General features: G+C 40.4%; 1 protein-coding gene across 1 annotated transcript; it reads right to left on the bottom strand.

Annotated features, from left to right (window-relative positions):
• Positions 1-2,372: 2,372 nt before the first annotated feature.
• SLC10A6 (solute carrier family 10 member 6) lies at positions 2,373-26,896 on the bottom strand. Its single transcript, NM_001163968.2, is given in 6 exon segments — positions 2,373-2,587; positions 3,769-3,926; positions 6,501-6,676; positions 9,493-9,581; positions 11,192-11,310; positions 26,520-26,896. Coding segments are annotated over 6 exon segments (1,134 nt in total).
• Positions 26,897-27,842: the final 946 nt, after the last annotated feature.

Raw genomic sequence — 27,842 nt, 5'->3', positions numbered from 1 at the left:
TCGTGACTGCTGCACGGCCCATGTGCCTGCACAGAGCACAGCCCCGCGTCTCAGCCCATACACACTTGTCAGGTGGATAAATGGGACTCTCCAAGCAATAAAGCAGCAGTGGAGAATTAACAATCACGTCACAAGTCTGCTTAGTTCTTTTCCATATAATTTACTTATGACACCTAATGGGGCTGTTTCTGTACTACCGCAAAGGTGTTCTTAATTGTTGGGAAAATACCATAATAATCGTTGTCATGATGTTAACCCACAAGTTCTTGAGAACACTTATAAAATAAAATTGTGAAGCACCAAATCTCAGACAATACACTTTCTCACATGTTTCAAAGGTTACAAATACAATCAACAGAAAGAAATGAAACCAAACACAGTCCCAACAAAAACACATTATATCAGAAGTTATGTGATAAAGCTAGTCTTTCAAATCAGTAGAGAAAAGATGAATGATTCAATATATGATGTTGAGACAATTAACCATAAAAAATTACATTCTTAACACACTGTACAGAAAAATAAATTCAAAATGGAATAAACATGCACATATTTAGTCCATAAAATAGAAAAATATATGGGAAATATTTTTAGTAAGGATTAGAGGAGGATGGGTTTAGCTACTGCCAGGCGGTACACACAGCAGCTGTAAATAAGGTGCATAAACCGCCCTAAAAACTTTGAAAAGGGGCCAAATACATTCTCAAAAAGGGATCCTCTCACAACTCACAAAAATATAAATATCCTAACATTTGACAGATGTCAAGGTCAAAAAACATTTTTAAAAAGACTAATAAAGCTGAATACATAAAAAATATAAAACTTCTATACAGCAAAAGACGTTATATAAAAATAGAAGATAAAAGATATAGTCAAATCTTGACAAAACACAGAACTAAGGGTCACTATCCATAAAGTGTTAAAATTTATCAATCAAAAAGGAAAAAACACAACAGAAAAGCAGGCACAGGATATGAATAGGCAAGTGATTATAAAAAAAATACTTCATTCATAATTTTAAAAATGCAATTTTAGGGGCCAGCCTGGTGGCACAGTGGTTAAGTTCGCATGCTCCGCTCTGCTTTGGCAGCCTGGGGTTTGCAGGTTCAGATCCCAGGTGCAGACCTACACACTAGTCTTCAAGCCATGCTGTGGTGGTGTCCCACATACAACATAGAGGAAGATTGGCACAGATGTTAGCTCAGCAACAATCTTCCTCAAGCAAAAAAAGGAAGATTGGAAACGGATGTTAGCTCAGGGCCAATCTTCCTCACCAAAAAAAAAAAAAGAAAGAAAGAAAGGGAGAGCCATTTTAAATGAGATATTTTCACAAATAAGAACTGATCATTCTTTAGCCTGGTGTGACTGTGGGAAGCCAGCCCTCTCAGGCACTGCTGTACAACATTGCCGAGAGCGATCTGTCCAAAATTTTAATGTGCAATGGGCCTGGCACTTCAAGTCTAGGAAGAGATCCTACAGAAATACTTGCACGAGGGCGTGGGCATTTGTAGCAGCATTGTAATACCAATAAGTTGACAGCTATCTAAATGTCCATGAATAAGGAACGATTAAATAAATTACAGTCCTTCCATGCAATGCAATACTTCTATGAAGCCATTGTTCTAAAGGATGAGGTAGGTCAACACAGACTGACACGTAAAGATACCCCACAATGTGTCATTAAGTGACTGACTAAACAGTATATGTGGGATGATCTCAACATTTTTAAAATGATGTAATGTTTAAACATACATTAGAAGGATATATGTGTGCCTATCTCTAGGGAGTAAAAACACAGGGCATTCACCTTTTAACCTTGAGTGTTCATTAAATTCTCTCTAACCTTGTATTACATCTATAATCCAAAAAGATTTTCAAGCCCTTAAAAACTATCAATCATTTGAGAAAAGACCCCATTTTTTTATAAGAGCTGTGTGTTTCCTTTCCAATGCTCCAAAGGACTTGCCCAAAGTCAAGAAGTCAAGTGGGGCCAGACGCTGTCCTTGCCCTGCAGCGTGGGGTAACATCGCCTCTACACAGAGTCCTAACTCCTGAGAGATTAAGTCCAACCTGAGGTTGACTTCGCCTGACAATGGGTGTTTCTCTTCACTGTATGTGAAGACGAGAACACACATGGCAGCTGGTGAATACGTTGCGTAAACCCCCAAAAGCACTCCCTGAAGTGGGCAGAATATGTTCAGAAAAAGGGATCCTATGACAATTCGCCATCAAAATATATAAATATAAATATTCTAACATTTGACAGTCAGATATTCGCACAGGCCCTGCCAACGAGATTCACTCATCAGCTCTGCACTGTCTTTACTGGCCACTGAGGAAGCCAGGCGAGCAGTCAGGCCGGCAAGCCCCTCCTATGCACATGAAGACATGTGGCTGGTTGGCTCGCAGGCCATGTGGAGCTCCACCGGGCCTGACGGCCCAGGAGTTACAGCGGCTTCTTCATTCACCTCCAAGAAAGCGCTGGTCTCTTTGGGAGAAGTAGACTTCTTCTTATGGCAGGCTTCTGCACAACCTGGCTTCTTCTTTCTGTGTTTGCTCTTCATTCTCCTCTTGTACATCTTATATGCTAGGTGTTAAAGCATGCGAGTATTAAAAATCACTTTAGTAAAGACTATAATTTGGTGACATTGTATACTTGTCAATACTCTGGGAGTTTGTTTTCTTTGGGTCACATATGTGTAAACAAACAGGAAAAAGAAGAGAGAAAAAGAGAGAAAACTATGGAACAAAATAATTGAGTGTATCAAAATGGCTATCTTTGTCTGGAATGGACCATTGGTGAATGAGACTTATTCATCAGGTTGCTGATGGCTCATCCTTTCATTCAGTCATTCAGTCAGTCAGCAACTCCTTGTAAAGTGCTTACTATGAGTCAGGGGCTCTCCTGGATGCTGGGAGATAGCTGGGAGTCAGCCAGACGTGTTCTGTCCCTCACGGTCTCACCATGAGAAGGAATTAAAACTTGGATCCAAGACCCGGTGTTTTATTCTGCTACCATTTCTCTTATCTTGTGGGAAAAATTAAACCACAAGCATTCTTTATGTGGATGGGTATGTCAGCAGTCAGTAAATATGTAATAATCAGTAATCAGTATAAAATCAGGAATATCAGTAATCATTGAGCCTTACTCAGAACCTGTTCCCTGACAACAGTAAAAATTTACAATGGCCCAAGATTAAAAAATCTATGTGTGTATATCTATATTTTATTCATTTACTTTCTGCAAACCTACATAATGACCCCAGAGTGATACATCTTTGGCTGTATGAATAGGGAAGCGCATATACACACCCACATATATTATTTCAATATCTGTATATATACCATATTTCATAGTTGAAAATCATTTCACAGCCATTTGGCACAACTCTTAGTCACAGAAGCACTGTGAAATAACTTGACATTTGGAAGACTCTCAAGGCTCTTGATGAAACATAACAAATGTCATTTTTCAAATAAGTGATTGCTCATCGAGACTTAAGTCCCAGAATCTAAGTTCTCATAGTGGATTGTCTTTCGTGAAGCATATTTGTTTATCTATAAGCTCACTTTCACATGGTTTTTTACATTTTTCTGTGAAATGTCCACTTGTGGCAAAGGATCTTGTTTATGCGTGTTATTTTCCCCTGAAATGTCAGGCTAAAAATATGTCGTAAGGGCAGCACACATATCCTCAGTCTGAAAAAGGAGTTGGTAAATTGGGTTGACAATTTTCAATCAAGCCCACCCCATGGGGGCTATACTCACCTGCAATAATGAGAAACCCATCCAACAGCTGGAAGAGCCCGTAGGCCAATGGGAAGCTAAGCATCTGGACCAATTCCCTGGCAGTAAAAGATAACTGGAGCATGGTGACGCACATCTGAATATTCTGAGCTCCAGTTTCTAAAGAAATCGTCCTGCACCTACCAATAAAAAAATTTTTCAAGAGTTAACATATTAGCAATAAGGACTGTTCTTAAATTTTCTCTTATGTACAGCAATAAATGTAAACCATGAGCTTAGGCCATTAAAAATGTTTGCTCATTCAGTAATTATTTGCTGAGCGCCTACCCTGTAGGTGGTCTCCTGAGAGGCACTTCGGAGGATCGGGCCCTACAAACCCTGTCCTAGAAATCTGGGTGAAAAGGCAACATACACACACAAGAAAGATTCAGTAACAACACAGCACAAAGTATATCGAGGGCCAGGGAGATGCTGTGGAAATTCAGAAAAGTGACATAAGTGGTTAGAGAAGGCTTCACAGAGGAGGTGTGAGATTAAAGGATGGAAAGAGTGGAAGAGGCGTTATTGTGGGAAAAATGATTGAAATTAACACGTATGAGCTTGGCCTGTTCAGGAGGCATCGCACATGCTGTAAGCCAATCTGCGTGGAAATGGAAGATTGGAGGAGATGAGACGCAAAGTTGAGTCAGAGGCATGACACAGTGCAAATTAAATGACACTTGACAATCAACATAAAACCCTAAATGAAAACCAAATGTCTAACATGATTTCTTTGGTGAAATGGTTTAGTAATAAGTTTTTCTACTTTCTGTTTCTCTATATTTTATTGGTTTTCTAATTGCAAAGAAAAAAAATGAAATAAACCTCAGTTGAGAAAGAAAAAGCAGTAGGGAGAGAAAGAAAGACACAGGTGGGACCCTGGGGGCTGGGTTCAGCGGTTTCATCTGTCCTCAATTTTGAAAGGGCATCTTCAGGTTTTTATAAATGGAAGACGAGAGGAAAGAGGTGTTTCAGAAGATGCACCAGCATCTCTATGCAAGCTGGATGGGAATGTGGAAGTAACGAGTACGTAATGTGGGAGTGAAAATATTGTCACTAATACAGGGCAAGTTCTGTGGCTCTTATTTTGCTGCTTCTTACCCTATTGCTTGCTACACATTCTTCACACTCCCCTCACTTGTTTCAGACCCCTGTCAATAACTTGAAATGATTAAGCTACTAAGCTGGACCTCACACCTGGACCGTTCACAAGGCAAATGCAATATCTCAGTCCTGATCTTTCTCAAGCCATCAGGTATGAAAAAAGCAAGACTGTTGACTACACTTTGCCATAGAAATACTCTCTCTGCAGATCCAATTATATTTCAACCACTCAACAGTCTGTGCTCCTCATTATTGACTTTGGAATCAAACCCAAATGGTCAAGTTCCTTACCTTCTCTGAAGGGCTTGCTCATTGGTAGGTGAGGATCCTGATAGTATCTACCTCTCGGGCTTGTGGTAAGAAGTAAATGAGATACACTTGGCGCAGCCTTACCCAGTACTTGGTACCGTCCTACCTGTTCCCCAAGTGGGCTAGAAACAGCATAAAGCCAGTTCAATCTTTGCCAAACTCTACTTTTGGAATTCAATTCTATAGTTTACTTTTCTTCCGTAATTCTTTTCTGGTTTTAAAAGTAGTACAATACTCATTGAAAAACTTAGAAAATATATTAAGAAACTAAGAATATTAAGAAAATAAAATTACTCTTCATCCCACTACTCAAAATTAAACACTATTAGCCTATGGTGTATTTCTTCCAGTATTTTTCCATGCGTAAAATTCTTTTGCTTTCTTCTACAAAATGGAATCAAAATGTATACCATTTTCTATTCTTTTTTCACTTAAATTTCTGTCTTAAGTATTTTCCAAAATCATTAAAATTGATGCATCATATCCCACCACATAGACACATCATGAATTCAACATCTCCCTATTGTTAGATACTTAAATTGTTTCTATTTTTTATATTTATAAAAACACTGCAATTAACATCCTTGCACATCAATATTCATGTGCTTATCTGATAGTGCTAGCTTCAGGACAGAATTTTAGAAGTAAAACCACTGAATTAGCATCTTTAAATATTTATAAGCCTATTGATATGACTAAATTGCCTTCCAGAGAGTTTATGCCAATTTACGTTCCCTCCAACATTGTATGATATCTCGTCTACGGGCACACCAATGTGGAGTATTATCATCTTCAATATTTCACAGTATTTATAAATTATATGTCCCAACTTGTAATGATAATCTTTAAGGTAAATTCCCAAATTTCTCAAGTTTGTCCTTCCTCCTCTGGCCCCTTATAGTTTGCGCTTTAAAAAAATTTGGCACAAAGAACAGATAAACGCTTATTATCTTAAGTCTTTCTCATGCCCTAGAATGATCTGTATATTTACCGAAACCACCTCACCCCTTCTATCTAATCACTAAAATAAGAAGAGAAATGTGTCCAGATTTCAACAAATGGTGTCAACACCCCAATCCTAATTTCACAGATTACAACTTCCCATCAAATTAGCCTTTGCTTTCATTTACATAAAGAAGTACTGTGATCTTTTCACCCTCTTTCTGATGAGTTGTCCTGCCCATCCACCTTGTAAATCAAAACTCTTAATGTCTTCTTACACAGCCAGGCAGCAAAGCCTGCCAGTGACAGAATGTTTACTTTATCCTCCTCAAAAAAGTTTGTGGATAATTTAACGGTACCTCTGCCAAGATTGGTGGGTAAGAAGCGCCAGCAGAAAGCCCGTGACATGGCCAATCAAAGGAAAGATGAAACTGATGGTCAGAAGAGTGGTGTCTAAATTCGAAGATCCTTTCGCCAGCACCACACCAGCAACTGCGACCACCACAATGAGGACCCCACCAACAATGGCCCCAATCTAAAGCAAACCAATGAAATAAGTGCACGTAAGCATCATGGTCTTTTTGCTGTATGATGCACAGTCCATCAGTGCTCTGAAAGGCTTAGAACCTAGAAGTTTTAGAACAGAGAGATGACTTAGGGACTACCAAATCCAATCTCATTTTACAGAGAAGAAACCAGAGGTCCAAAGTGGTGAAGTGACTTGGCTAAGCTGGAAACTGGTGAGGCTCAACACAAATTCAACTCTTCTTATTTTATGATCAGTAGCTGCTCCCTCCAAGTAGAAGATTTGGCCAGAAGGACTGGGAAGTGGAGTATTTCACGGATAGAATAAATTTGTGATATAAGTGAAATCTGACAATAAACATCCAACACCACTACACACAATTCTGAGACCCCTCCCTGGTAACTCTCGTCTGAGATCCGCCCTGCCTGATCATCCACCACTCTCCTCCCATCACTCTGCAACCACCAACAGCTTCTTCCTGCTTGGATCCCTGCCCTCCTCTCCGTCAAGTGAAATTTACCTACTCTTCATTGGACAATTTGAGCTAATATTAAAGTAATATGAGATGTACTAACAGATACCTCTTTCCTCTCCCGAAGGAATACTGTCTCTTACATTTGTTGTTTAATAGAAGCAAAAAATCAACAAAAAAAATTTTCCAATGGATTTGAGTTTTAGATCAGACGGGGAGGAAGTAAGACTCAGAATATCTGGGGAAAGTCAGGATCTTGGCAAACTCTCATTCACACCATGTAGACGGTCAACTATGCACCTACCTACAGCATCAACCTTGATTTGCAGTGACTCAGGGTGTGGAGAAATGTGGTCACGGGGAAACAAAACAAAACAAAACAAAAACAACCCAATGTACCATAGGTGTGCTCTCGAGGGTGTTTTTACTGCTTAGAAACAGGGACAAACTGGGCCCCCACCTCACGGGAAGATGCTGCAACACACAAGGAAGGCCTTTGATTGTAAAAATCCCTCTTGATCTTTCTACCAAAAAGAGATTTCAAAGTTTAAAATTCACCAAGAGCAATTTGTTCAGAAAATGTATCTGATCTAAAATTAAAAGAGGACTAAGAACAGAGAATTAAAATATACCAAAATAATGGTCAAATTATCCTAGTTTTTTACTAAGGTACTCTAGAATATTTATGCATATTATTAAATATTGTCTGCCGCAAAGCCTATGGAGTAGCCAGAGGAAAGGAGTTTTATTTATTTATTTATTTTTTTTTTTTTTACAGATTTTATTTTTTCCTTTTTCTCCCCAAAGCCCCCCGGTACATAGTTGTGTATTCTTCGTTGTGGGTTCCTCTAGTTGTGGCATGTGGGACGCTGCCTCAGCGTGGTCTGACGAGCAGCGCCATGTCCGCGCCCAGGATTCGAACCGACGAAACACTGGGCCACCTGCAGCGGAGCGCGCGAACTTAACCACTCGGCCACAGGGCCAGCCCCAGGAAAGGAGTTTTAAATCTGTTCTCTATAGATAATAAAACTGACATACAGAAAATTTATCTAGTTTCTCCATTGACATTGATGGACTAATAGAGAATCTGGAAACACCAAAATTGTGACTTTTTTTCTTAGGTGCCCTTTTAAGAAAAGTAATCTAAGAAAGAGTACTTGAAAAGTAAGAGGTTCCCGTGACCATACTCTCTCCCCTTGTTTTGGAAACAAAATTTTAATCATAAACTGCCACATTGGAAATTTTCTCCTACCAAGATAATAATAATGAATGTGGGAAAAAAAAGGACTTTATTCCATGCGCACAGCTGGAAAAGAGAGTGAGCTCAAGTGGGCACGATCGATGTTAAAGTCACCCACATGAGCTCTGAATAGACAACATGTAAGCCCTCGTCCAGCTCCCTGGGCCCAACCGATCTGCCTGCTTGTCAACCCCTCTTCTCTCATTCTCCATCTCACTGGACAGGCAGTGGGAGCTGTTCAGTCTTGTGCCAAAGTAGGAAAGCAGCATCCCCCTGGCAGTGTTCTGTCAGGTAGAGGCAAACATCGAGAGCTTAAACCGAACCAAACCATAAAGCCCAAACTAAAATAACTGAGATGTATTTGCTGAAGCTCCAATTAGCCCCAAGCGTTTATTTCTCTATAAATGTAAAATATAACTAAAACATTTTTAAAGTCTTCATGAAGCAGTACATAATACAATCTTATATCTTCTAAAAAAATACATAATCGGAAAAAGAGAAGACACGCTAGGAGATTGACACCGTTATTGAGAAAGCCTCCTCTCCAGCTAGATATTTTTCAAAGCCATTCAACAAGGACGTGTGCTTGTTTCTCCAGCGGACAAAAGACAGCTTGGCAAAGTCAGCAGGAGGGAGGAGGTTCTGGCTGCCATCATTCCGTGGCAAGAGTCCTCAGTGCAGTTCTGGACGATTCATTTGGACAGTTAGCCATGTGGTCAGCAGCCCCTGCTCCTGTGTACAAACTACAACTTTAGAAGCTCCTGGAATGCTTCTGAAAGACAGCTCTTCATCCTACTTTCCCATGAAAGCAGCCACACTCCTAAACCCTGGGGCTCCATTTCCCACACATCTGAACTACTTTCACTGTGAGAGCGACCTGTGTGAAGCCTCCTGAATGAATGGGCTCTCTGGCCACACACAGGCTTCGGCTTTTCTGTATCTAAAGCAAGAGTGCCTCACTTTCCAGGGTGTGATAGGTCTCAGCGGATGGACCAAGGGGAGTGACGGAGCAAGGCTTGGAAAGGAAGAAATTATACACTGTATTCAACTGGCCCCTTTGTTCCAGTCATCACCTACGTCTGTCTGTCAAGTCTCCGAGTCTAAGCTGCTTACCTTGAGGATGATTTTGGATTGTTTTGGCCACCTGTAATTCACACAGACACCGAAGGCCACAGGAATGGTCAGGCACACAAGAGTAATTCCTGAAGAGAAGAAAAATCTGTCAGACGATATCCTCTCACCCTAACTGCCCAGTCCTCAACAATTTCTACTTCAGTTAGATAAAGGCTTTCATTAAGGCTGCGTTTTATTTCTGCATCCACCTCCAAAAAATTCTTTTAAATCTTTGGATTTAAAAAGGGCATATGATACTACTAATGCCACCAACCTGGGCAGTCACTTCTCTCGGAATTCCGCTGACAGTGACATGGGATTTCAGAGACAAGGGGAAATGTACAGATTAGACAACAGGAGGACCTGTTCTCTATGTCTGTGAAATTCTTTGGTTTCCACGTCTGGGGTCACCACCCTACAAATGCAGCTATTGTTTCCCTATTTGAAGCCAATGGTCATTTGCTTCACAAGGTAAAGAATGCCTACTGTAGACATAAAAACACCATTTGTTACACATACCAAAGGAGTTTCTCATATTCTCCAAGTGTAGCCAGATAACCCAAAGTGGGTAAAAAAAAAAATGCCTTTTAATTAACACATGTGAATAAAGGCACTGAAAACAGGCTCAATAGAGCAGAGCTCAACTCACCAGCAGGGTCCACACGCTGACATTTTCCAAAGCCACTTTCCAAATCTGGCCAAATGCCTGCGATAGTGGCTCCAAAGCCAAATGAGCTGCTCATAACATTTTGGGGTTTAATTGTTTACGAGTGCCTTTCAGAATATATTATCAAACAGAATATGCTAAATAACCTACTGATCAGAAGTCGCACACGAACTCATGATTTCTAAATGAAGATTTCACTCAAATTATACAAGTTCAGTGGGCTCCAGCTGTTGCCAGGAGATGGCTCTATTCGTGGTTTGGAACTATGGGCCATGGGTTGTAAGTCCTCCAAGTGCTTGCTGGAGACTCCAGGTGACACTTTAGAGTTTTAAGAATCATGGTTTCCACCAATTCTCTAAAGACTCTGCCCAAACTAGAACAGGTAGGTCATTTCACCATGTTTTTCTTCCAAGCCTAGTAAGTCCACAGAGATCTCTAGAAAGAGGGCAGAGTTTAATGAGAAATAACATTCAGGAAAGGAGACAATGAAAGATGTGGATGGGGTTGTGACACATGGATACACTTTAGTCACCAATAGGAATCATTTATGTTGATCAGGAAAGAAGTCAAAGCTCCCAGGCAACGGGAAAGGTGGATTCATGGGAATGAAGGTCTCATTAGAGCCACTGTGATCCAGTCAGCCTTTGGGTCATAACGAGTCCAATTGCTTTATAGTGAATTATATAAGTGTTTGGTTTTGGGGGGTTTTTTTAAAGTAGGTTTTCGGGCTTTATTTTCAAAAGTGAACTCTTGCAGGGGTTAAGAGCTTGGACTTTGCAGTCAGATTCCCAAGTCAGAATACCAGCTCTGCTCTTACCAGCAGCAAAACCTGGGTTGAGTTACTTAATCTCTCTAACTCTGAAAATATAGGAAATGAAACTAGTAATAGAATCTATACTATAGGGTTATTTAGAGAATTAAGTTAGATAATATATAAAAAACCCTGCATAAAGGAGACACACAGTAAACAATAGCCATTATTGTTACCATCACACTACTCTTACTATTCCATTTTCCAAGCCCAATACAGACCTATGTTCTGATATGGAATGGTGAGATTCTGCTCCAGATTCCAGGACAAGGTGTAGAGATAAAGGCAGAGTGGCATCATCCCCAGGGCAGCCACTGTGGAACAGGTGGTCATACTGATGCTGAAAGTAAAATTAAAATGATGCTTAAGAGGGAGAGTTTGAAATGAAGAATCTAGTCCTAACCCAAAGCAACTCCTGGGACTCCACTTCTTAGCGATTACATGGTGTAAGTTACTGGAAGTTTCCGTCTTATTATTCAACAAATGATGGCTGTACCGGGGTCTAGAAAAAGATTTCCAGCAGTTCTTGCCATCCATCAATTAACTCATGTTTATTTGAGCATCTACTTGTCCTAAACGTTCTGCTAGTCACTATACGGATTCTTTTTTTTTCCATATACAGTTCTTTTTTACTGAGATATAATTAGTAGACCCCAAAAGTCATCATTTCAAAGCATTTTTAGTATGTTCACAAGACTGCACTATTTCCAGAATATTTTCATCATCCCGAAAAGAAACTCGACCCCATTAGCAGTCACTCCCCATCCGCTTCTTCCCCCAGCCCCTGGCAACAGTAACTTATTTTCTGTTTTTATAGGATTGCCTACTCTGGACATTTCATATCAGTACAATCATACAATATGCGGCTTTTTGGTGTGTCTGTCTTATTCCAATTAGCCTAATGTTTTCAAGGTTCATCCATCTTTTAGCATGTATCAGTACTTCATTCATTTTTATGACTGAATAATATTCCATTGTGTGGACTATGTCACATTATTTCTGTCCATTCATTAATTGATGGACATTTGAAGTGTTTCTAATTTTTGGCCATTATTAATAATGCTGCTATGAATAATTGTGTACAACTTTTTGTGCAGACATATGTGTTCGATTCTCTCAGGTATATAACAGGAGTGGAATTGCTGGATCATGTGGTAATTCTATGTTTAATTTTTTGAGGAAATGACAGAGTGTTTTCCAAAGCAGCCACACCATTTTACACTCCTACCATCAATATACGAAAGTGTTTTCTTAAGGATTTTTGCATATATGTTCATACGGAATATTGGTCTGAGTTTTCTTTTCTTGTGATGTCTTTGGTATGGGGGATGGGACTGGGGGAAGTTTGCCTCAAAGCTGACCAAGTGTTTGCCCAGTAAGAGGTGTTGTTAGATATCTGTCAGGAAGAAGTCACCCAGATACCATATGTCCTAAGGTTCCTTTTGAATAGAGAAGGGACCCCATGTACTGATCCTCAGACAGAGCAAACTGGGAAGAGCCAGAGAAGCTACAGAACCATAACAAAAAAGGCTCGATACGGGATGCTAGACTAAATTGAAAGTTCCCTTCCAATTCTGATACTGTGCGATTCATGATTAGAAATAGGAATTGAAGTAGAGAGACGAGTTAGAGTAAAAAGTCAGATTTCTAGACTTGAAAATGATGCTGTGATTGACAGAAGAACTGGCTCATTTAGCATCAATTTGAGGGGCCATGTTAAGTTAGAGGTGGTAATGAGACATCTACTGGAAATATCCTAGGGAGGCAAAGCAAAACTCAGGACCACAGCTGATGCCATCACGAGATACAGATCTGGCCATCTTGAGAGTGACATGAAGGTGCATGAGCTGAATGAACCAAACCCAAACAGTCCAGCCAATAGCCGTGCAGCACAGCTTCATCAGGTGAACAAGTGAGAATAACAGAGTCGACTCTTGGTCTTTGTTGAACAAAGCTGGAATGATTTCTAATAGGCAAACTAGTTGGTTTATCTTTGTCATTATTGAGATTATATCTAGCTAAAAAGGCTAACAAATTTTGTGCCTTGGGTCTTAAGGATTTGCAAGTACATAATATCTAGTAGGAAAAAAGTCCTTCAGTTCAGAAGTTTCAAAGACCGCGTATCTCGGTTACCGTACTTTCGTTGTATCGTATGAAATGTCATTGCTCATGAATTTGTAATATATTGTTTTTATTTTTTCCAAATATAGAAAGCCTTATTTTGTAAGTCTTTACATTACTTTACACATTAAAATTTACATTCTCTTTACACATTAAAATACATAACTTTGGAGAAGGAAAAAAGCATGTGAATGAGAGAGCAGGGGCCAGGGAGCAGAGCCTTGGAGGGGCCCGGGCTGCTCTGGACCAGGGAGAAGGAGGTGAGCCCGCACTGCACGCAGAGACAGAGCAGGCAGAGAAGCGAGTGGAGAGCCAGGAGGTTACATTTCATGAAAACTAAAAAAAGAAAATGCCAACAAGACATCAGAGAGGATGAGTACCCAAGAAGTTGATTCAGTACCGTCCAACCCTCCCCCAGGGTTTTGCACCTCCACCCCAAATCTATCCTTTCCATCTCCCACTTCCACGCCCAGCTCCCAAGCTCAGGCTGTCTCCTGTCCCCATCTGGGTGACAGAACCAGGGAAAGAATGAATCAGTACAGTTAAGGGAAATAAGGTAAATGGAAATGAGATATCCTTCATGCCAACAAAACATTTTATCTTTAAATTGCTGGGAAAAATCTCTTACACAATCTGTTTAAGCACGTACAAACTGTTTACAGACACGATTAATGCTGGTCTGCCTGATGAGGTGAGGCGAATGGAACATCGCAACACAACCCCGGGGTAAAGCAAGAGTTTGTTCACCTCAACACCTGGTCCAGAGAGTCCGGGAACTTTTTAATACTCATTGTTTAAGTTCTCACATCAGACTGCTTTTCTCATAGCACAGGCCCAATCTATGTCCATGGCACAAATGGCTGAGAGACTGAGAGGCAGAGACCCTTTCAAGGGCTAAGGTCTGCTGCAGAGATAGCTACTGTCCTCCAAGTCACCCATTGTTCTTCCTCATAACAGATATCACCAGTGTTTCCATCTAATCCCCCTGCCTATGAAGCCGCTCTGTCTATGATTACTTTGACGTTTTCTATCAGAAGAATGCTTATACCCCCGGCAAAGCAGCCACAATTTTACTTCAATGATACTAAAAATACTCCTTCTGGGAACCCTCATCCACTGCTGGTGGGAAGGCAAACTGGTACAGCCACTATGGAAAACAGTATGGACATTTCCGAAAAAATTAAAAATAGAAATTCCAGATAATCCAGCTGTCCCACTACGGGGTGTTTATCCAAAGATGTTGAAATCAACAATTCAAAGAGACTTACACACCCCTATGTTGATTGCAGCATTATTCACAATAGCCAAGATACAGAAGCAACCCAAGAACCCAAGGACTGATGAGTGGATAAAGAAGATGTGGTATATATACAACGTAATACTACTCAGCCATAAAAAAAGACAAAATCGTCCCATTTGCAAGAACATGGATGGACCTTGAGGATATGATCTTAAGTGAAATAAGCCAGACAGAGAAAGACCACATGATTTCACTCACATGTGGAAGATAAGCAAACACATGGATAAAGACAACAGTTTAGTGGTTACCAGAGGGGAAGGGGGTTTGGGGGTGGGCGAAAGGGGTAAAGGGGCATATATATATGGTGATGGATAAAAATTAGACCATTGGTGGTGAGCACAATGTAATCTACACAGAAACTGATAAATAATAACGTACAGCCAAAACTACACAACGTTATAAACCATTATGACCTCAATAAAATAACCGAAAAAAAAAAATACTCCTTCTGTACTCTCACTCATTGCTATTGAAAATGCAAAATGGCAAACTACCAGAGGGAGTTTAGCTATATCTAGCAAAATTACACACACATTTACCCTTCGACCCAGTAATCCCACTTCTGGGACTCTATCCCAAAGATGCACCGTCAAAACTAGGAAAAGACATACGCCAAGGTTATTAGCTTCGTGTTCACTGTATCTCGTGACATGGCAGTGTCTGGGCATCAGCATTCCAGGGGAGTGGAAGCAGAAAGTGCAAGGCCCCTTGAAGTTTTGATTTGGAAGTCACATGGCGTCACTTCTGCCACATTCTATTGGTCAAAGCAAGTCATCAGACCAGCCCAGATTCAGCGGTAGGGAAATATTTCCCCCCCTCTGGATGGGAGGACCAGCCTTATCACATTCCAAAGAAGGGTGCATGCAAGAATGGAAGGACTTTGTGGCCCTACTTTGCAATCTCTCACAAACAAACAATGAAATACTTACAGTTAAAATAATACCTAGAGTTTGCCTCAAAATAATCCATTGGGAGAGTGGGGAGTAGAGATAAAATGAGATAGATCATGTGTTGGTAATCAGTGAAGCTGGATAAAAGTGGACTGGGGGTTCACTATACTACTCTATCTACTTCCATATATATTTGAAAGTTTCTACAATAAAAAATGAATAAATAAATGTCCATCTTTCTGGAGGACTGTACAGCATTGCTACCAATCTCGTTAGCTGAGGTTTTCTCTATCATATTTTACCTTGATGGGCATGGTCCCAAATCTCGTATTATGCACATGCTGGCATGATCTAAAGCATTTCCTGCCCAAACCTGGCTGGCTTGGCACTTGTCCTTCCTCAGTGCTGCTGGGTACCACCTCTCTGCCCTGGGGAACAGCTCCCATTGCCCTCTGGACACACTTTTATTGGCATCACCTCACATGCTGCTTACACGCTGTACCCTCCATGAGAGCTTATGTACCTGTTGACATTTGGCGGACTGGAAGCTGCTTAGGGCCCGGCATAGCCTCATGCTCCAGCAAATTGGAGGAGCTCATTAAATACTTACCAAATAACTGTATGAATCGAAGAATGAGCCAATGTATCAATACACTGGTGCTAGAAAAATGTTCTGCCTTCCTCATATGTCATATGTCTGAGGGTAGACCTTGAAAACTTTAGTGAAACAACCTCTTTACACTGGATTCAAATGGCAGACACATCCAATAGCAATCCAAAGGAATAGAGACTTTCTATTAAAACATGACTAAAATCATGCTCTTCCGAGTACAAATGTAACATTTTAAGAACAAACAGTTAGCTGATTGATGTCCCTTTCAGAAATTGAGACTTAGGTAATTCACAAGTATTTGTGTTTTCTCCCCTTTTTTTCCATTAAGCAACCCTGTTTCCTACTTTCTTGCTTGTTCAATCAATAGAGGTTTGTTTTTTTCCTTTTAAAGCAATTACACAATGCACCTTAGTCTGCAACTTGGCTGCTTTTTAAACATTTTTTATTGAGGTAACATTGGTTTACAACATTATATAAATTTCAGGTGCACATCGTTGTATTTCAACTTGTGCATAGACTGCATCGTACTCACTACCAAAAGTCTAGTTACCATCCAGCACCATACGAATGAGCCCCTTTACTCCTTTCACCCTCCCCAACCCTCCTTGCCCTCTGGTAACCACCAATCTGTTCTCTGTATCTATGCGTTTGTCTGTTGCTGTTATCTTTCTCCGTCTGACTTATTTTGCTTAGCATAATACCCTCAGGGTCCATCCATATTGTCAAAAATGGCAAGATTTCATCTTTTTATGGCTGAGTAGTATTCCATTGTGTATACATACAACCTCTTCTTTATCCATTCATCTATCAGTGGACACTTAGGTTGTTTCCAAGTCTTGGCAATTGTGAACAATGCTGCAATGAACAAAGGGATGCATATACCTTTCCAAATTAGTGTTTTCATTTTCTTCAGATAAATACCCAGAAGTGGACTAGCTGGATCATATAGTAGTTCTAGTTTTCATTTTTTGAGGAGTCTCCATACTGTTTTCCATAGTGGCTGCACTACTTCACAGTCGCATCTGATTGGGTTTTTTTTTCCTCCACTTAATATCATCCTTTCAGGGCAATACATATAACTCTAACTGATTTTTTTAAAAGAACCACAGAGTACACCATACTCTAAATAGGTCATAATTTCTTTGATTACTTTATTAATGATAAATATATTACTTTGAGTTTTTTCCATTATAAACAATGTTATAATAAACATTCTTGTACAGATTTCACTTGAAATAATTCTTTTATTTCTGTAAAATAGATTCCCCAAAGTGGAATTGCTATGGCAAAAGTCTGTGTTTTTTCATGGATCAGAAGAATAAACATAGTTAAAATGTCCATACTACCCAAAGCAATCTACAGATTCAATGTAATCCCAATCAGAATCTCAATGACATTCCTCACAGAAACAGAACAAAGAATCCTAAAATTCATATGGGACAACCAAAGACCCTGAATACCTAAAGCAATCCTGAGAAAAAAGAACAAAGCTGGAGGCATCACAATCCCTGACTTCAAAATGTACTACAAAGCCATAGTGATCAAAACGGCATGGTACTGGTACAAAAACAGGCACAAAGATCAATGGAACCAAACTGAAAGCCCAGAAATAAAACCACACATCTACAGACAGCTAATCTTCAACAAAGGTGCCAAGAACATACAATGGAGAAAAGATAGTCTCTTCAATAAATGGTGTTGGGAAATCTGGACAACCACATGCAAAAGAATGAAAGTAGACCCTTATCTCATGCCATACACAAAAATAAACTCAAAATGAATCATAGACTTGAAGATAAGACCTGAAACTATAAAACTTCTGGAAGAAAATATGGGTAGTACACTCTTTGATACTGAACTTAAAAGGATCTTTTCGAATACCGTGTCTTCTCAGACAAAGGAAACAAAAGAAAAAGTAAATAAGTGAGACTTCATCAGACTAAAGAGCTTCTGCAAGGCAAAGAAAACTAGGATCAAAATAAAAAGACAACCCACCAATTGGGAAAAAACATTTGCAAATCATATATCCGACAAGGGATTAATCTCCATAATATATAAAGAACTCATACAAATCAACAACAAAAAAACAACCCCATCAAAAAAAGCCAGAGGATATGAACAGACATTTTTCCAAAGAGGATATACAGATGGCCAGCAGGCACATGAAAGATGTTCAACATCACTAATCACCAGGGAAATGTAAATCAAAACTAAGATATCACCTTACACCTGTTAAAATGGCTATAATCACTAAGGCAAAAAATAACAAATGTTGGAGAGGGTGTGGAGAAAAGGGAACCCTCATACACTGCTAGTAGGAATGCAAACTGGTGCAGCCACTATGGAAAACAGTATAGAGATTCCTCAAAAAACTAAAAATAGAAACACCCTACAACCCAGTTATCCCACTACTGGGTATTTATCCAAACAACTTGAAATCAATAATTGAAAGTGACCTATGTACCCCTATATTCATTGCAGTACTATTCACAATAGCCAAGACATGGAAGCAATCCACATGCCCATCGACCAATAATTGGATAAAGAAGATGTGGTATATATATACAATGGAATACTACTCAGCCATAAAAAAGGCAAAGTCATCCCATTTGCAACAACATGGATGGAACTGGAGGGAATTATGCTAAGTGAAATAAGCCAGACAGAGAAAAACAAACATAGCATGATTTCAAAGAGAATGGTTCACTGGTTATTAGGGGAAGGGGGCTGGGGGGTGGGCACAGGGGGTGAAGGAAAGCACTTATGTGGTGACAGACAAGAAATAGTCTACAACTGAAATTCACAATGATGTAAACTATTATGAACTCAATTTTAAAAAAATCTGTGTTTTTTATTTTAATAAATACTACCAGATTATTTTCCAAAAAGATGGTTGCATTTCACAACCTTGTCCACACCAGATGTGATCAATCTCTTTTAATTCTCATGAGAACGTTGAAAACGTGTCTCACTCTAATTTTGTTATAGACCTGACTCTCTATGAGGCTGTGCTTTCTTTCATGTTTATTAGCCTCTAGGATGACCTCTCTAAACAGCCTCGTTCATCAGATTTTTCTTTTCTCAACTTGTAGGAGCTCTTCTAAAGTTAGAGCACATATCATCGCAGGTAATACAAATATCTTTGCCAAGCTTATCACATATTTTTTACTCCGTTTATGACTTTTGCCATAATAAATAATTAACACTGAGGGGCCAGCCTACAAACTACACAGTGGTTAAGTTTGTGTGCTACGCTTCAGCAGCCTGGGGTTCATGGGTTTGGATCCCAGGTATGAACCTACTCCACTCATCAGCCATGCTGTGGCAGCGTCCCACATACAAAATAGAGGAAGATTGGCACAGATGTTAGCTCAAGGTCAATCTTCCTCACACACATACACACAAAAGTTAACACTGAGTCAAATCTGTCTATTTTTTTATGGCTTCTGAATCTCTTGTCTTGTTAAAGATTTCCCCCTAGCCTGACATTATGCCAATATTGCCCCTACTTTTTACTTTTTGTAGGTTGATATTTTATATTTATATTTTTAACTCATCTAAAACTTATATTTTATATAGCATAAGGTATGAAACTAATCTATTGTCTTTTATATTGAGAGGCAAGTGTGTCAACACTACTCACTAAATAAAAACTTTCCACTAAATAGGAGTGCCAGCTTCATTAAATGTTAAATGTCCAAGTGTATCCAAAAATGTGCTTTTTTCCTAACCAAATACCAGACTGTGGATTACAGTGTTTTCATAGCTTGTTTTTGTATACGATAGAACGGAGACTTCTACATACGTTTTTCTTAGCAGTTCGTGCACATATTTTATTCCACATGATATTTAAAATTAATTTATCCTATTAAGAATGCTTACTTTGAGCACAGGCTTCTCCCAGCTAGAGAGCAGGTAAAGGAAGAAAGGCAGTCTGACACAGCTCTCAAACCTCTGGATCCGTGAAGAGTGTATCTGGGAAGCTTTTCCAAATTCTTAGTCTGTGATAGTGCTATGCTCCTTGGCTCTTCATAATGCCAAGTCCTGAACGGAATTCCATATTACATCACTTTAATCTTGAACTTCTGGAGAACTAGCATGGCATTTTCCCCCTGGATGGCTTTGGCTCAAACAGCAGAAAAGTAAGATTCATGACTGTGGGATGCAAAGTGAGAGATTTCTATCAGACTGATTCTATACCCTTGATTACATACATTACTGCTTCCATCCTTTATACAATTGTTCAAGCCCACGATGTTCACAGCAATGGTCCAGGATGGCGATAGAGATCCTGGTGCTCTGCCAACTGTTATGAACACCAATAAATCTGGAAGAGCACACAGTGAACACGTGTGAGTTCAGTGGAAAGTCACACCTTTTGTTTTACTGCCATGAGATTCCACTGCGGCAGAAACAGAGGCTCTGCCTAACTGGGTCTCTTGGCTGCTCACATATAGGAACATTGTTGGCAAAATCTGACTTCAGTATAACAAGATTCCACTTGCACTAAGACGAATGGCATCACCATCCCCAAACTATTACAGAGAAGAATGAGACAGATTCAGCAAGTCTGGACAAACAGGTAAATCCTGAACCACCCTTAAAATAGGGGAATTACATATATACACGTTCCATTAAAATGTAGTGTCAATAAGTATACCATTTTGCAATTGGGGTTTAAATTAATCAAATGTTGTTTTAGTTTCAAACCAATAAAATCAGGAGTTCTGACACTCAAAACTATGAAAGTATACACTTGCTTAGCCACTGAAAAAAAAATGAAGAATTATCTGGCTAGCCAGATGGACACGGAGAATGCTACAAGAGCAGGTCAACACACTTGGCCCCATAAAAAAGTTCAAGGCCAGGTTTTCATCTCCAAATATAAATGTTAATCCTGTCTGCTGCCTTCCAAGAACAATAACTAGCATTTATTGAGCACTCCCTGCTAAGGATTACACCGCATGTTTCTAGATGCATTTTCTCTTTTCACCTGTACAATAACCCTATGAGGAGGTATTATTTCCATTTTATAGACAAGGGAACTAAGGTGCAGAGAACTATAGAAACTTACACAAAGGCATATGGATTCAATCTGAGTTCTGTCTCTTAAGACGATCTTCAGTTCCCTACCCGGCCATGCCAGACAGACCTGAAGAATCCGAAGTCCTACTTCCAGGGTCTCTACTGAAGGGCCAAAAACGTCTTTAAAGTTCAAAGGGCAAAATTGGCCACTGAACTCCTCAGACTCCACTACCAACAGTGGTCAGAATCCTTTCTCTGCAGCTGAGAACACAAATACATGCTCAGGGAAGAACAGACCTCGTACATCAAAAGTTGTCAAACTTTTGCTCTGAGAGCTGTTCTGAGTTGCACCAATAAACTGACTCCATTTCAAGAGTAGTTTTTGTAACACACACAGGCAATCAGAAACTTTCCTTCAGTCATTCACCTAAGGTTTATTGAGTGCCTACCACCGCGAGGCTGGCACTGAGCACGCAAAGACGAACAAGGCCTCAAGGAGCCTAAAGACCTAGCAGGTGAGGCACATAAAAGTAGCCCAGACTTGCAACAGTCTCCAGTGGATGACAAGAAAGCATTACCTATGTGGCACTATGGGGACAGAGAGGGGAGGCATCTCTGTTGATGGCGTGGGGAGAGGAGGACACTTAGACATCATAATTTGCTTTTCTTTTCCTATTTTAACAAAACACTTGAAAGGACCTCAGATCCACTTCTGGTTTTACCTAAAAGAATTGAATGCAGGGACTCCCAAAGATATTTGCGCACCCATGTTCATAGCAGCACTATTCACAACAGACAAAAGGTGGAAACAACCCTGGTGTCCATGAACAGATGAGTGGATAAACACAATGTGATATCGACATACAATGGAGTATCTTCAGCCTTAAAAAGAAAGGAAATTCTGACACATGCTACAACATAGATGCACTTTGAAAACATCATGCTAAATGAAATAAGCCAGACACAAAAGGACAAATATTTTACGATTTCACTTATATAAGGTACCCAGAGTAATCAAATTCATAGAGACAGAAAGTAGAATGGTGGTTGCCTGGGCCTGGTGGGAAGGGGGAGACATTGTTTAGTAGACACAGAATTTCAGTTTGGGAAGACGAAAAAGTTCTAGAGATAGATGGTGGTGATGATTGTCCAACAATGTGAATGTACTTAATGCCACCGAACTGTGCACTTAGAAATGGTTAAAATGGTAAATTTTATGTTATGTATATTTTACCACAATAGAAAAAAGGACCTCAGAGAGTCTAACCCATTGATTTTACAAATAAGGAAACAGGTCCAGCGAAGTACATTGCACAGAGACATATAGCTCCTTGAGCAGAGACTAAAACACAGACGCATGCTCCATATAATAATAATAATTCATACGGCATTTTGTGCCAGGTGAGTTTCTAAGCACTTTATATATATTAACTCATTTAATCCTCACAACAACCTATTGAGGTAGGTTCCGTTTCTCCCTCTTTTAAAATCAGGGAATTGAAGCATACAGAATTTATGTAATCTGCCAAATGAGCCAGTTAGTAGGTGACAGATCTACTTACTGGCTACAGAGTCGGGCACTTAACTACTACACTGCACTGTCAGATCTTAGTTTTCAGGTCCTGCTCTCAAAGGCAAGAATTCTGTCCATCCTTAGTACAACAGACTGCAAAAATGTCCCCAATTCTTCACACCTCTCTTACCCATGCCCTCTGCAATGTGACTGCAGCTCATCCCATCAAGAGACAGAATCTACTCCTCCCTTCCTTGAATCTAGGCTGGCCCTGCAATTTGCATTGGCCACTGAAATGTGGTGGAAGTGATGATGAACCGTTTTCAAGGCCAGGCCTCGAGAGACCTTGCCTGCTTCCTCTTTTTCAGAAGCCTGCCACTGACATGTGGTTAGGTCTAGGCTAGCCTGCTGGAGAACGAGACCACATGGAGGAGAGCCCAGCTGTCCCAGCTGAGGCCATCCAAGACCAGTCTACGTTTATTCAGTCCCCAAACATGTGAGAGTCCAGCCAAGATCAGCTGAGCTCAGACTAGGAGCAGGATAATTTTTTAGGCTCTTCATACGTATGGGCCAATTGCTTTCCAGAACAGATATAATGAAGGATGACATCACGACTGGAGGGGATAGAATCAGACCAGTTGGCACTCCAGACTATGGGAACAATATGGGCAAAAAAAAGTTGGAAAAGTACAGGGTATGTTTAGAGAACAGTGAGTGGTCCATTTGACTGTAGACCAGTTGTCCTTCAGGGGTCAACGGGAAATAAACCTGGAGATGTAAGTTAGACCTGGCTTAGTTTCTACCTGATTTAGTAGGTTTCGAGAAGCCTTTATGTACAGCGTGTTCATTTCTCCTCAAAATACTGTAAAGGAAGAACTACGATTTCCAGTTATAGAAAAGAGGTCCTAAGTCAGGAATTAAATACAGGCAATCTAACCCCAGAGCCTGCCTTATCCACCTACTACAAGACCACGATGGAGAGATTGAAGGTGGAGGGAACATTGTGAAGATACGGCAACCAGCCATGACAGAAGTTGTGAGGGCCTGACCTGAGGTCATGGCAGGAGGGATAGCTGTGAGTGACATGCAAGAGGATGGGCTACAGGACTAGACAGCGGATTGAGTGACCAAGGTGAAGAATGAAGGGAGTCGCAGGGAAAAGCTAAGATGATGAGCCCAGGTGACTCACTGATGAATGATGGGTGTCATCATCAGACACTCAGTATGCAGAAATGGGTTCAAACATGTTGCTTCTGAAATGCCCTGTTTGGGGTGAACACGTGGAGAACTGCAGGCAGATTGAAGGAAGCACAGAGTTAAGGCATGAGGAGCATGTTTGGGGTCATCTGCAGAGAGCTCAATCTCCATTTCCTCACTTGTAAAATGGAGATGTTGTACTAAATGCTCTTGCGTTTTATGCAGCATGAAAACCGGAATCCCTATAATGACTACCTACTGAATTTTGCTTAAAAGTTATTTTTGTTGGCAATCAAACAGGAATAAATGTAATGAACTTGGATATTGTTTCACTCAATAACACTGGATTTTCTATTTGCAATTTTTACTGAGAATTAAAATCTTATTACTCTCGTATCCATAAGCTTTTGAAAATCTAATATTTAGTCCTCATTTTAAAATTTCATTTCTTACAGTTTATTTTTTGCTTGTTTTTTATTTTGTTTGTGAGACTTAAAATCAAAATTTTTTTTTCTGCTTTTTCTCCCCAAATCCCCCCAGTACGTAGTTGTATATTTTAGTTGTGGGTCCCTCTGGTTGTGGTACGTGGGATGCTGCCTCAGCGTGGCCTGATGAGCAGTGCCATGTCCGCGCCCAGGATCCCAACCAGCAAAACACTGGGTCGCCAAAGTGGCGTACAGGAACTTAACTACTCGGCCAGGGGGCCGGCCTCAAAATCAAAATTTTAAAAGAAAAAAGGGAAAACAGCTAGTATTCATTGCATACGTACTATGTGCCTGGCATCCTCCATATGTAGTTCCTCCTTAAAATATAGTCTTGGGAGGAATAAGTAATTTCTTTTTAACTGAGGAAGAGTCGCCCTGAGCTAACACCTGTTGCCAATCTTCCTCTTTTTGATGTGACCCACCACAGCATGACCACTGACAGACGTGTGGTGTAGGGAACCAAACCCAGGCCCCCAAAACGGAGCAGACGGAACTCAACCATTAGGCCACAGGGGCTGGCCCAGGAATGGGTAATTTTAATCCCATTTTACAAATGAGGAGAAGAGGCTTATAGGTTAAATAATTTGACCAAACTTAAAAGCTAACTAAGGGAAGTAAAATGAGCTTTATCTTTTATAGAATTGCCTATCAATTGGTGTTTTTATGACAATGTTGGCTAATAAGAGATGAAAGTAATAAGTGTTCTCTTTCCCAGAACAGAAGTGTTTGAGAACACTGTTTAAAGATTCATGCTCCTACTCAGAACAGAAGATCTAGTTATGCTAATAAGTGGCATGGAAGAAAGTGCTCAAATTGCAGAATGATGAGAAACAGACGTGAATTCAAATCTGAGTTCTGCCATACTCGTTTGTAACATTTGGCAACCTGTTTAACCAATCTGAGCCACAATTTTCTCAGTTGTAAAATTCAGAATAATAAAAGGTCATTTACAAGGTTATTACAAGAGCCAGGAAAGAAGAGAAAAGGAACACATGACAGCATCGCCCCCAGCCTACCAGGATACTGAATAAATATGTTTTCTTTTTCTTTCGAAAAACTTTCAGGTCCTGGGAATTGTCACTGTTATATGGACTTTGTGTAAAGAAAATTTATCATTTCCCAATTATTACGTTAATGATTAACTTTACTGAATTTGAATTAGCAAGGCGTATTAGTGTTTTTTTGATTTAGCAATGAATCAAGTGATTCCTTTCAAATCTCTAATAAAGCAGGTAGCAAAAAACATCGCCATACGAAAATTAATTATTGGTCTGCATGGCATGAAACCATTAAAATTTATAGGGGAAATACATTCCATATGCTGACCATTCAGCACATGTGGGAAACTAGAAACCCATACGTGTCCTGACTCACTTATTCAACTCCCAGCACAGTCAGCACCTCTGATTCATTCAATCACCGTATAATAAATCTCAACTAAATGACATGCACATCAAACAAAGATTTCGATTTTTAAGTAGTTCTTTCCCTCAGCAGGAGGTGAAACAGTTTGCTCATAAGTAAGCAAAGAATCTAGAAAGGCCACTGTTTTCAGCTTTCATTTTTCCAACGTGACTCCTCTATTCTTTCCCTAAAAGCTCTCTCTTTCTTTCCCCATCAAAATACGTACTCCAAAAAATATGTGATTAATTCATCCTCATTAAAGTGTAAACGATTGATAAAACCTAATATCTCCCAGGGGTATTTAGATACACCATAATCGGGAATAAGGTCACTGGCTTAAATGAAAGGAATGAGATTCTAGTGATGGATGTCAAGCATCTGCAAAGCCACAAGGAAGAACATTTTTAGTCATAAAAGTCTTTACGTTGCTCCCCAAGTCAACTCAATAGGCCACCATCAGCACTTAAAACAGGATCTGCTATCACATACCCCTAAAGCTCCTTTATCCAGTCCCCCCAAATATTGATTTCATAAATTAGGTGCTCAGGAACACATGCTGATTAGAGGGACGATGGCCTCGTTCTCATTATGCCACCACCACCACCCTACGGCAACTACTAGACCACTATCATTAGTTCCCAGGGTTCTCAGCCTGTGTCCTGGGAGATTATGAAGCCAGGAGCTGTTAAAGCCGCCAGTGTGGGTGAGAATGGACACACACCTAGGAAGGGCCACTGCGGGAGGAGGAGACCTGCCCCACTATTACCTATGAACAAGCCCACTACTCATAAGAGTAGTTGCCATAAAACAGGACGATCACAGCAAAGCAAATTTTAATCTCAAAAAGGCAAAGTCCTTCCAGGGCTGAACAAGTCTCTGTAAAATCATTCCCTCTGGAATCTCTATCTAAAGATTGGCAGTTTTTAACATGAAATTGTCAGTTATCCCCCCAGGTTAAGTGCCACCGGGGAAGACTACTCAGCTTCCCTAGTGTAACTTACCTGAGATCCATATCTCCGTCAACCCAGAAGGTAAAAATGTTGGAGATGGTTCCCCCGGGGCAGCACCCCATGATGAGAACAGCAATAGCTTGAACTGGCTTCAGAGAGAAGCAGATGACCAGGAGATAGGCTATAAGAGGCATGAGCCCAAACTGGCAGAGCAGCCCCACGGCAATGCCCCAGGGTCTCCTGATGTGCAGCCACAGCTTCCGGATCTCCACAGAACATCCCAAGGAGAACATGAGCAGGCCCATCATCACGGCTGACACCACTGTGAAAACAAGTTCCAGGTTCCCATGGGCCTCCAGCCCCACTGGCAACTCCTCTTCCGAGCTGTTGGCAGGGCAGGCTGAGCTGCTGGAACAATTTGCTCTCATCTCTTCATCTCCTTAAGGCAGCATTACAAATGAGTATCTGCCGCGACGGCTGGGCAGGTCTATCCTGCCACGTTTTGTGATAACGCAACCAAGTCACACGTGGAGAATCATTCCGATAGCTATTGGCCAGCCAGGAGATTCATCCTAACCTGATCAATTAATTCACGAGAGACATTACAAAAGTAATTATTATAGGCATGAAACGTAATAAACTGTGGTAACTAAGGCTTTCCACTTCTGTTCTTACTCAGACTGAATATTCAAGTGAAAGGAAACAAGCAAGCTTATTGTCAAGTGGAATGACTGGGCTGTGTCGTCAGCATCACATTGTGTTCCAGGAAAGCAGGCTGGATGCCAAGAAATAATTTCTTCAAATTCAGTGGGGATTTCAAAGAGCCAGGATGCAATGTTTTGTAGAAAGAAAGGCTAACTCCGGAAAAAACAAAGGCGGCTAAGCCAAAGCCACATCTCATACCATTAGCAAAACATTTTTGTTGAGAATATTAAGGCAAAAAAAAGGCCACTTAAGGAAATATTGGGAGGGACTCAGGATAATTTCAAGAGAGCTTCAGAATTAGTCTGTGTTTCTGCTTTCTATTTCTATTCGAATTTGTGTCCAGAGCCAATAATTACACATTTGTAAGAATAATATGGTAGTAAGCACCTGATTATGTCTCATGAAACATGTGGAAACTCATTTCTGTACCAGAATAATTCAAGGGAGCTGTCGCTTTCTTGTGGAGAACAGAGTCGGCTTTGAGATGCCACACCCGGGGCCTCGTGGTGAACTGTGCAAGGGAATGTAGGAAAGAGCTTGTCTGGAGGCTGGAGGCAGGGTCTGAGGTCAGCCCCCGATCTCAGTGGCCCCAGGGCCCCTCTGTTCATCCTGACCAGGCACTGCTGGCGAAACCAGACGAGGAAAATATGGTTCCATGAAACTAAACGT

Source organism: Equus caballus, chromosome 3 (genome assembly GCF_041296265.1).
Source record: "Equus caballus isolate H_3958 breed thoroughbred chromosome 3, TB-T2T, whole genome shotgun sequence".
Classification (NCBI taxonomy): Eukaryota; Metazoa; Chordata; class Mammalia; order Perissodactyla; family Equidae; genus Equus; species Equus caballus.
This window is presented reverse-complemented; position numbering and strand designations above follow the sequence as displayed.